The 12,142-nt window shown below is 36.3% G+C and overlaps 1 protein-coding gene across 1 annotated transcript in view; it reads left to right on the top strand.

The window, feature by feature from the left end:
- The window catches only part of LOC131036196 (rhodanese-like/PpiC domain-containing protein 12, chloroplastic), a 164,036-nt gene extending 152,245 nt beyond the window's left edge, over window positions 1–11,791 (top strand). The window contains exon 8 of the mRNA XM_057968028.2: window positions 11,399–11,791. Within this exon, the coding sequence (XP_057824011.2) occupies window positions 11,399–11,479 (81 nt within the window). The 3' untranslated portion in view covers window positions 11,480–11,791. The remainder of the gene's footprint in view (window positions 1–11,398) is intronic.
- Window positions 11,792–12,142: the final 351 nt, after the last annotated feature.

Below are 12,142 nucleotides of genomic sequence, written 5' to 3'. Positions count from 1 at the left end.
GCAAGCTGAGAAGTGAAAGCATCCAAATCAGTATGCTCTGGCTCTATATCTCACATCTTCGTTTCCCCTTGCATGTAGTCATGTTGCTTGTGTGAAATGAGCCAAGTTAATGTTTTAAAACTCACTTTTAGGGTTATATTTTTAATTTTTTTTATATGGTGAATTTAAAAAAAATTAAATATTGCAAAAAAAACACCAATTTTGGGTCATCAGATCCTTGGGTTCGACTTGGGTCCTCCTAAGTTCAACCTGGTCTGAACTAGGCCTATGAATCACAAACCCTGTCCGGACCATAGGCAGACTAGACCGGACCAGTACCAGGGGTCTAGGGGGGCAAACTCTGCAACTTTGGAATGATTTTGCAATAAGATCTTTCTAATCTTACTTCTACTAAGACTTGAGAAAAAAGGGTGAGGGTTTAGGAAGATAATTGTAATCTTAAGCTAATCATATGAACTCTAGAAACATAAATTGCAAAAATGGAATTTAAACCAATTCTTGTTTCGCCAAATTCAACTACACAAGATCGGTGCTATCTTCTAAGGAGCTCAAAAGATTTCACTCATATTCACCAACATATTGAACAATGAATATAGTAATAGAAGTTAAGTTTTCGTTTACTTGTTCAGGCTAGCTTTGCAAAATAATTGAAATCATCCAATTATAAAAAGTATGAACACATCAACTCCACATTAAACAATTTTATCAAATCCTTCATTCAATCTATCAACTTGGAAATTAAATCTATTCTAATGAGAGCTGAGAAACCATGCCAACTTGCAAAAGTGGTCAAAGATTCACCAACATATTGAACAATGAATTATGTCTATTACTTAAGAAGTATCACTACAACAATTTCTCTGAAATCTCTCCCTTTACAAATGAGAGGGAGGAGCCTTAAATAGGAGTACAAAATAAATGAAGGGCTAGGATCAACTTAGGATCAACGACCAAGATTAAAACATTAAAACCTAACTAGGGCAAGTTACAACAGTTATCCAAACCGGACCAATGAGAAATAAATAACTATTAAATCCAACTTTTTTCTTGAAGTGGGCATCCCTTATCCTTTTGTTTGGCAGCAAATTCAATGAACCTAGTCACTATGGGATCGAGCTCTTCCATTATGACACTCGGCATAATGTCGACCTTGTATTCCATCAGGTCCATCTCATCTTCTCATGCGGCAAAAGTGGCTATCCAATCTATTTCCAGTTTTCGAAAACCATCCTCAATGGATAGAAATGAGGATGCCTTGCTACAATGTTGCTTCTGGGTTGGATTTGTAGAAGTGAAGAAGTTGCTCTGAACTTTGGCTTTTAGGTTCTCTACATCCATGTCCTTGTCTCGAATTGCTTGGATTGTTTCTTCTATTCTGGCACCATCAATCTTCATCTTCTCCAAGACTTCTCCTTGATGACCTTGACTGAATCATCTAACTCTTGGACTTCCAATTCCTTTTAGCAGGACCTAAGTCCATAGTCATTAGTTCGTAACCTTCAGGAATGATGTCCTCTTTTGTTTTGTCAACTTTTCGAATGGCCACCTGTACTGAACGATATCCTATGCCATCTTTATGGATTAAGGAATATTTCTTTGCCATCTTCTTTCTTGCAATTCCTCCTTGAGTCGACATCTATCACTTGAAAAACATGAAAAATTTCCAAGTTAGGGGGTTTGATATTTGTTTCCAACCTGGAATGCAAAGTTTGATGGAATTTCAAAGGATAATTCTGATTTAACTTATGAATTCTAGAAATTGTAACTAAAAATCAGACTTAGTGAAATTTTGGAAATTGAGATTAAGTTTGATCTGCATAAAAGCATAAAAAGCAAGATGGTCTTGAGTAAAATTTGAAGAATCTGAAGTGAAAGTTCTCTTGCAAGTTTGGAAAATTAGAAATTCTGACTTAAAGTTGTCTTCAATCCTTAGTAAACCTTGAGAATTTCAATGAAATTCTTTAAATTGCTTTCAACTTTGTCTCCAAGTGTAGAAATTGACCTGAAATTCTCCTAGAGGTTGTCTTGTACCTGCAATTTTTTTCGAAATTTGCCTTGCAGTTTTGAAAGAAATTATTTCCTAAGCTTCAACTTTCAGCCTTGAGAAGTGACTTGTCAGAAAATGAAATGCCAATGCTCATGCTTATAAAGAAGGTGAACTCTTGTATTTTTTTCTTGAAGTTTCCCTTCATGGCAAATATTATCTAGATTTGAATTATTTCCAATCCATCAACACTTTAGCCAAATTTCTTATCTTTCTCCAATCAATCAACACTTGCCAAAATTTTTTAATTTTTCTCCAATCCATCAACACTTAGCCAATTTTCTTATTTTCACCTTGGGTGGACTTGCTACTTGACAACGAATTTCCATGTTGCGAGGGCGGACTTCATGTGAACCTATGGATTTTCCTCAATAGGGAGAGTGGACTTCATGCTTGGTTGAGGAATTTTCCACCAAGGAGGGGTGGACTTCATGTGCAACAAGGAATTTTCCATGGAAATTTGGAATTCTTCCATGGAAACAAGGAATTTTTCCAATGAAACAAGAAATTTTTTCAAGGAAACAAGGAATTTTTCCAAGGAGTTTTTCATACTTAGCCTTTTTTCTTGTGATCTTCCATTAGCATTCCTGACAATGAACTGGCCTGACATTTCTTTTGACTCAGAAATTACCTACGGTGCCAAAAAAAGCAAAAAAGCAACTTTCTATTTTTAGAAAAAAAGTAGAATGAAAAAGCAGGCTCCTGGATTGGCCCCAAAATGCCAAAAAATGAAACTTTTTGAAAAAGCAAAAAACAAAAATAAATAAATTTCCTAAAAAATAGGAAGTTGTCAAAATTGATACCGGAAAATTGCGTTTTTACTCCTTCGACTTGTCTGCACACATCCGTGGCATCAAAATACTCTTTCAATCATGTTTTCACGCTATTGATTTGATGACCCCTCAGAATTTGAAGAACTTGACTCATTTGCGAAAGTGAGAGACCGGAGACAAAACCTAAGACGCCAAAACACTACCCTAAAAAGTGAAAACAAGGGGGTCCCCATTTGCAATGGGGTGATGTGTGATTACGTCACAACAGGTAGCTAGTAGTTTGAGGGAAAAATGATTATTAGGATTTGTGTTCAAATCTGGAGTTTTCTGCTATGTATTTCACGTTATTTTCCTTCAATTTCAGAATTTATAACTTCTGCAAATAATATCATATATGCTGTTATTATCAAACATTTCAATCAAAAAATTGAAACCCCTTGTGCATCTAATGTCTAGTTTGAAAGAACAACAAAAAGAAAAAAATAACATAGCTTTTTTAATTAAAAAGAACAACAGGGCTGCTTGTTGCATTGGTATCAGAGCACAACTCTTCTTGCCATCCAATGGGTAATGAACTCGTATGAGCATCAATGACGGAGAAAGAAGGTACCAGGAAAGACAGAGGAAACGGGAAGAAGAATTTTGGGAATGCTGGCGTACTGATAGAGGAAACACAAATAGATAACCACTCTGAACATTCAAAAAATTCAGAAAATATGGGAGAAAGAGGTGGAGGTAATAGGGACCACAAACTAGATTGAATAGCATTCCTTCTAGATGCATTGGTCAGAAGTCAGGAGCAAATCAATCAGCGCATTACATAGTTGGCTGATGTAATTAGAATAGGGATCATGATTTTAATAAAGGCACTGATTAAAAGGTTTACTTTACACGGAGAGGGCACTTACACACAAAGTTCGATTCATTGTTGGTCACAAGTTCATCTAACCAAGGCATGGTTAACAAGCTTGGCATTTGGGGTTACATCGCAGATCTCTAGAGTGCAACCTGTACGAACCAAATAAATCAAAACTGGGGAAGTAGAGAAATTGTAGGAAGGAAAAGTATCTCGTATGGTTGAGGAGGAAGGGTGTTATACAACAAGGTGAGAATAAAGGACGAAGGAAGCCTTAACCTCACACAAGGAGTCAGTTTCCAAGTTGTATGTCAAAAATCATAATTCTTAGCTATACGCAGAGGAGATAGCCAAGCTGTACGAACTTGTCAATCTGTACAGGGGTAAGACAATTAAGCCATACGATGAAGTAAATGCACTGTATAGATCACCGATGAGCAAGTTGTACAATGAAAGTGATGAAGTGAAGTTGTACGTGGAAGAAGATGAAGTACCAAGTGAGTAGTACGTGAGGAAGCCGTACGAAAGAAAGAGTTGGCCATGTAGGGAGGAGGTTGCATGAAGAGAAAATAACCAAACTGCATGCGAATTCTAGGCTGCACGTGAGGAAAAGTTGCAAGCCATACATGGAGGTGCCACCTGGGCTATATGGGATAGACCCTACCAAACAACATGTGGTAACAATTTCTGGTCTATACACTATATGGTCATCTTAGTGCCATCCTTCCATACAGCTTAAGCATATAGTGGAACGACGTCTCATCTTAAATCTCATTGGAGAGTACGACTTGATTATAATTTTAACATGAAATCTCTATTTTCTAGCTTCTTCAACATTATTCTTGGCATCTTAAAAAGTCACGAAAATGAGGTGCGCCATGGAATTCTGTGCACTAGAAATTGTCAACTTGTTTTGAAGGTCTAGTTTGAGGAGGCCAATGTGCCACATATGGATGAGTAACATAGAAAGCCTTGTAGGTAGCAATGAAGGCCTGCAATGAAAGCGTTCCTTGTAAGTCAATCTTTGAGACTGGAGGGCCAAATCTCTATCTATCTAATGGCTAAATTCTAAAGTTGTTTGTGTTAGGGATGGGTGAATAGAGATAGAAATGTTTTGGAGCAAATAAAATAAAACTAAGGCTCACACTGGATAGATTGCAATTTTATCTACTAGAGTAGAGCTCAAGAACTCACAACACAATAATCAACAAATATAAATGTGTATACAAGCAGTAACAATGAACAAGGACAAGCCAATAGTCTCTTTGAACAATCACATGTTTTGTGGTAAGCTCATGAATTATTAAATGGACGAAGACAGATATTTTGGAAACATACATAGAGGTTCTCTTGTATATTAAAAAAGAGGAAACGGTATTCACTTAGACATTGGGCTCAAAAGCTCAGTTGACGAAGTGTCAACCTTGGTGAAACAATCAATATATTAGGTTTAAAAGATTCATTGCTCAAAATTCCTCGCTTGCAAAAGGCATGCAAGCCATTATTTATAGACTTTCACTACAATGGAATTTCCTCCCTAATTTACATTTGAAATTTGAATAGTGGTTGAGTGAAGACTTATTTGCAAAATTGGTACCTTAATTGTTCTTGTCGATGGTTGGGATAGGCTACATGACCTCTTCGTAGCTATTTGTAGACTCTGCTGCTTGGTACTACACTTCAGCAGTGTTGGTAGGTGAAATTTTCTATTTGGGTATTCAGTTGGTGGTCATGAATGCCAAGTCTTCTCATCTTGCAAAATTTGAATTCCTGCATTAGATTGATCCGGCCTTGGATATTTGAGGAACCTTTCCTTTTGTATTTGTGAGAGTCCTGGGAGCACTCCACGTCATAGTTGAACTACTCGCGACTCGGCTCGACTCGCCAAGCCCTTGGGAAAAAAACTCGGGGAAAACTCGGGAAAAACTCGGCAAAACTCGGCAACTTAAAAACACGCTTAAACTTAGTAAAAAATGCATTTTTTTTGCAAAATTTAATGAGAAGATGCATCCAATGAGTCAATAAATGATAACACAAAAGAAACAAGCTGATTCTAGATATATTTAAATGCAAAGTGTCTACAAAATCGCATCCTCATGAGGAATGCTGATGGCTGGAAGCTTGGAAGCAAAATAGTAAATTACTAAATAGTTTTTGTAAAAACAAAAGTGAATACATCATTACAAATTACAATTACAACTTCCTCTTCCTAGCTCTAGCAAAAACTTGGGGAGAGGTAGAACTAGAGGGTCTAGACTATCTAGTCGTATAAGTCTGTTGTGGGTGTGACTATGCCTCCTCGCTCGATATGGCTGATTGAGACTCATCCTCCATCCTGGATGAAGCTATGTCTCCACCTGCTTCTGGCACTGGCAATGAATCCTCATCCTCATCCTCATCCTCCTCAATGTCATCCAGCCTGAAACCAAATCCACCCCCCTCCTCCATAGCCTACCTCTCCATATCAGTGATGTCAGTGTCAGAAAACAATGGAGGCTGCTCCTGTGATGTCCAATCACTGTAAGGATCTATATCATCCAAGTCAATTGGACCACCTTCTAGTTCCTCTACCTTCCTTATGCGCAATCGAAGATTATATTGCACGTAGACAAGGTCATTGAGCCGTTTCTGCACTAACTTGCTCCTCTTCTTCATGTGGATTGCTTCAAACAAGCTCCAATTGCGCTCACAATTGGATGAACTGCAAGGCTGACATAAGACTCTGAGGGCAAATTTTTTGAGATGTGGGGTGTTTCCACCCCAATTTTGCCACCGAGCATCTGCAAAATAAATAAAATGGAAAAGTTAGAAAGCAAAGAGAAAAGAGAACATAATTTATCAATCATTTTAGTCTTTAGATCCCAAAATCCAAATGGCAAATGTTATACTTGGGGTTTGAGTGGTTCTTCCTCTCCTAGCCAGCTCTGAAGAGAATAGCTTACCCCTTCCTCCCTCATAATTTTGGAGCTCACTCACAATGAGGTCTCTCTCCTCAACATCAAGTACCATCCTCTCAATGCATGTAATGAGGCCCTCCATGACTTCTCCATTCGAATTTGAGTAAGAACCCCCGAACCTAAAACGAGGGTTGAGGAAGTACCCTGCTGCATGAATGGGTTGGTGGAGCTGATTGTTCCACCTCCTATCAACAATTTCCCAAATGGGATCAAATTTGAGCCTATCCCCCTTGTAGTAATTTTTGATAGACTCCTTGGCCCTATCCATGGCCTCATAAAGATATCCCATTGGGGTTTTATCCCCATCCACCAAGCGAAGAACTCGAACCAAGGGCTCTGACACCTACAATTGAAAAATACAAATTACAAAAAGATTAAAATTTAAATAATGAAGTTACAAATTAGTAATGAGAGACTTGAATCAAGAATAACTAAAATTTAAAAATTAAAGTTTTGAAGTAACAACCTTCACAATCTCTGCAGCCCTTTGTGCAAATTGGCTGTCGAAGACTATGCATGCGACAACCTCTCCTTCAGGCTTCTTTGAATAAGGTGAGTTAAGCCATTCTCCACTCACAAACATTTGTTTCAAAGAAGTCAATGCAGCAAGAAGGCTTTGCAACGTTAAGAAAATCGTTGCAAACCTTGTGACACCAACTCTCACCAAATCTTTCCCTTGGGTGTGCTGTTTCATCAAATTTAGGACCCAAGGGTGATTGTAAATATATTTTGTGATCCTCCTTGCATCTTCCACAACTGAAGTCACCCACTCAAGTTTTCCTATGTCCTCCAAAAGAAGGTCAAGGACATGTGCTGCACAAGGTGTCCAAAAAAGAGTGGGGTGCCTCTCTTGGAGGATTCTTCCTGCAAAAGAAGAATTTATTCTTAAGAAATATGCAACCAAGTAAGACAAAGCCACAACAAATGAAAATATTGCTAATGCCTAAATGTGATAATTCAAAAGGATTCTACCTACTGACACATATGCTGCTGCATTATCTTTGATGATTTGCACCACATTCTCTACCCCCACCTCCATGACGACATGCTCCAACATTCCAGCCAATGTTTCTGCATTTTTCACCTTGCTGGAGGTATCAGCAGATTTCAAGAACACTCCATTGTCCTTGCAAGCGACCAAAAAATTGATGATGGTGTGGTTCTTGCCATCTGTCCACCCATTAGAAAGAATGGTGCAGCCATAATTTGCCCATTCAATTTTTTGATCCTCCATCACTTCTCTTGCCCTAGCAACTGCATTTGTGAGCAACCTGTAAGTGCAAAGTGAAATTAGGTCTTAGTCACAATTTTGATTTAATAAACAAGAAATCTAAAAAATAATTAAAAATGAAATCAAGTGGACTATGTAGTAATATACTAACCTCCCACTCAAATCCCTGCGAGAAGGGGCCTTGTACCCCTTTCCTGAAACTGTCATAGCAGTCACCAAATTCAGCCAATAAGCATTCTCCGCCACATTGAATGCAATGTTTTTGAAGTACCAAAAATCAGCTATTGCAATGTTAGTTTTCTCATGTACCTCCTTATTCCATCCAGTGGCCTCTAATGATGGTTGTGCTCCAGGTGTGTTCCTTGGCACAAAAAAATCACCTATGGACCCTGATCGTGGTGATGGAAGTGGAACAGTACCAGGTACTCTACTAGAGGAAGCAGAAGTAATGGGCGAGGTGATGGTGGGTTTGCGGATACGTGGGCCACGCCGAGAGCCCACTATGCCCTCAAGTGCTTCTTGTTCCTCTTCAAGGTCAACAAAAACACCTTGAGATTCAACTATGGTTGATCTCATGGCTAGCTTTGCCCTCTCCCTTTGTAATTTCTTCTCTTCCCTAGCTGCAAGTAGGGCATTCATTTGTCTTTTTATTTCTTCATTGGTCCCAGGGCATGCTCTAGCATCATGCCTATCTATTCCTGCAAGGTGGTATTTGAGGCGGTTGATGCCTCCATGAAGTATTTTCTCACACTTTATGCATATAATTGACCCAGGATCGGGTCCCTCATAGGCATACCTCCATGCCCCATCTCTAGCACCTCTAGGACGGGTGCCTTTATATCCAGATGGGCATGGATCTAGTGGCCATTGCTCCCTTGCCATGATTAATGCTTACTTAACCTACACATACAAAGTGAAAAAAAAAATTAACATTCTAGTTAAACAATTCAGCACTAAGCAACCTATCTACATTAGTTTAAATAAATTTAGACATCATTCTAAGTTTTTAAAAAAAAAAAGTAGGGTTTGAATTTTTTTTTTTGAAAACTAGATTCTTCAAAAAAAATGTGAAAATTCAAAAAAACTTGTCGAATCTAGTGTTAAATCTTGTGCAAATAACTTAGAAATGATTGAGGCTACCTAGGAATCATTTCTAAGCAATCCAAATGTAACGAAAAATAAACAAATTGTTTTAAAAAAACATAGAAAAAAAAAAAAAAACTAACTTGGGAATCTGATTTTCCCTTCAAATCGCCTTCAAATCCACTTGGAATCACTCAAAAATCACTCCAAATCACCTTGCAAGTCCTTCCAAGTGAACTTCCCCCTTCTCAGACCAAAACCCAATCAAAAAACAAAAAATGAATGCAGTTTTTGCCGTTTTCGGCTAATGTAGAAACGTGGGCGAGTTTTTGGCAAAAACTCGCCAAAAACTCGGCGAGTTTTTGTCACTCGCTGAGTTTTCGGCGAGTGTGTCATCTATGCTCCATGTGTCCTCGGCTAATTTGTAATATAAACTGACAACATAAGTGGGGCCTGCCAATGCTTCATATATAGCACCTTTACTTTATAATATTGTTTACACAACCACATACTGCAATGTCGGGGTTTTTTGGGAAAATTTGTTCTGCATCTTTCTAAAAGTCACACGAGCTGTTATATCTGATCTATCTTGGAACATTGGATGATGCACGTTTGTTGTGACTTGGCCTCTGCTGAAACTACGAGAAGATACATTGTGATTTGTAAAACCAAAATTGATGTCAATTTTGTCTTCATTATTGATTTATTACTGGATTGAGACCAAGTGAACAAAAATATTCGTATGAATGACTAGATATTTTAGAAAGTGAGGGTTAGATTTTTATCTGTGGTCAACATTGTTCTTGTTTGGAAACTCTTTATAGAATGGTTTATGGGCAGCTATATGTGATTTATATAAAATTATGCAAAAACAGATTTGGAAGTGGTACTTATTGTCTGTAGCCTCCTTGGGGAAATCAACTTTTTGAAATTTCCACAGGCCATACTTATGATGAAAAAGCTTTTATAAATCCCTGCTACTCAAGGTTTGAGAAATCATCGATGTTTTGATCCTCCTTTCTGGTCCACCATCGTGATTGAATTTATGATAATTAAGAAAAAGAGCTTTTATAGAGAACTCTTTACATACGCTAGGTGCTAAGTAATAATAAATTAACCATTTAATAAAAAAATGATGGACCTCCTCGAAGTTGAGCATAATGGGTGGGTTTAAAAGAATGGCTAATGTTTAGACACCCATCTCTATCAATTTGTTGGGATGGCAATCACTAGTGTTCTGCAAAGTATGTGGCATGGCCTTGTACATGGAAGTTCATTATTGATTATTCATCCATATATCCTATCAGTATTCTATTGTTGAGTGTATGTAATAATCCTATACTTTTTCCAATTTGGAGTCCATGAATGTTCACGAGGTACCTTGTAAATTAAAAGATCTTCTCGTTCGAAAGAAACACTTTTGTTACAAGCTTCTCGTACACGTCTTATCTGGTTTGTGGATCCTTTCTTTTTCCATTAACTTGCATGGTTTATGCATGGAAGTTTATTCTAGGTTAATATGGGCTCTCTTGTGTAGTGTTTTAATTTTATAATTAGAGGCTAAATTTATATGTATGGTTAATATGGAACTATCAAGTTATATGCCAGATGTATGGAAGTTTATTCTAGGATAACATTTACTTTTGTATCTAAATAAACAGGTAAATGGATGATTTAAAAAATATCAAGCAACCTGCAAAATTTTGAATTGGAGAATATTTCTGACATTTGAATTGTAGCTACAAGCACCCTTAGGTGCACACATATATTTAAATATTGTCTTTAAAAAATTTGATGGCATGAATTGTAAATAAATTTGAATTAAAAAAAAAAAAGTATAACAAACAATAAAAACAAATGATACAACTTTTTCAGCATATTATGGAAATGGTTTTGCATCATCTTTGCATGTTCAAAAATGTGTATAGAACAAATGTGTTACACTACCATGGAAGTGATTGTTTTATGTGTAATAACAAACTAATTGGAGGACAACCTATTAAACAAATGTTACTGTAGTATATACTTTTTTGAAATGTCAATGTCGTATATACATATATAAAATGTTACTGTAGTATATACATTTCTGAAATGTCAATGTTATATATACATATATAAAATAATACTGTAGTATATACATTTTTAGTAGAGAGTGTTTGGAAGCCTGGGATGCAGGAAATAAAAGCTAAGGTTATTGCAAAAAGAAATTAGATACGGCAAAATCTGTAGTGATGCTTTTTTAATATGCTTTTCATTTTAATCACATAATAAATTGATTCAGAGATCAGATGTATGAAGGGTATAGTTGTATTTAATACGAGCATTTTACAATTATTCTCCTATGAAATTTATAGTTTTTTTTTGGAAAAATCTATTGTCTGGAGGAAGCAGAATATCTAATCTATGCCATGATTTTAAACTCATTTTTTTCTTTTTTGAAATTTTCTTATGCAGGGTTTTAAGCGAGTATACAATATTTCAGGAGGAATTCATAAATACTCACAAACTGTCGACTCTTCCATCCCAACGTATTAGTGATCAGCCTAAACTACAGTTAGTTTTTTATGTGCATTCTTGAAACGTAATAATACATATTGGATCAATGTAGTTAAAATTTTGAGATTTTTATAATTTCAGATATCTCATAAAAATCCAGGGCCAAAAAAAAACACATGAGATTTATGTATGATCACCTTGAAGTTCATTTACTTTTTGGAACATTTTTATTTAAAATTTTGAGATTTTTATCAGTTGAAGTACCTCATAAAAATCCAGGGCCACAAAATGAAACACTTTTTTTATAAGGTGCTATTTAATGAGATTTATGTATGATAATCTTGAAGTTCATTTACTTTTTGGAACATTTTTACAAGCTTCTTGAGATATATTATAGAAATATTTGGTCATGGGATAAACTATTTACATTTTTTTATTGCTTTAAAATTAAAATTATTTCACTGACAGTTTGGGGAATAGAAAGAATGCTAAATGTATTTTTTTCTTGTAATGATGCTAACAATTATAATATTTATTTTTTGAAGCTTGTTATGTTAGCAAAATATTTCTTGTTGCACAATGAATATGTTTCTCTTGTTTTCTTGTATAACCTTCTTACCTTAATGTTTTTTTCTTGATGTCCACCATATTTTATGTATTTGCAAGGTAAAAAATTGTGTACCTCAAAATTTTTATGCTTTA

This window comes from Cryptomeria japonica, chromosome 10 (genome assembly GCF_030272615.1).
Source record: "Cryptomeria japonica chromosome 10, Sugi_1.0, whole genome shotgun sequence".
NCBI classification, from domain to species: Eukaryota; Viridiplantae; Streptophyta; class Pinopsida; order Cupressales; family Cupressaceae; genus Cryptomeria; species Cryptomeria japonica.
The sequence above is the reverse complement of the archived record's forward strand: the minus strand, read 5'-3'. Positions and strand labels throughout refer to the sequence as shown.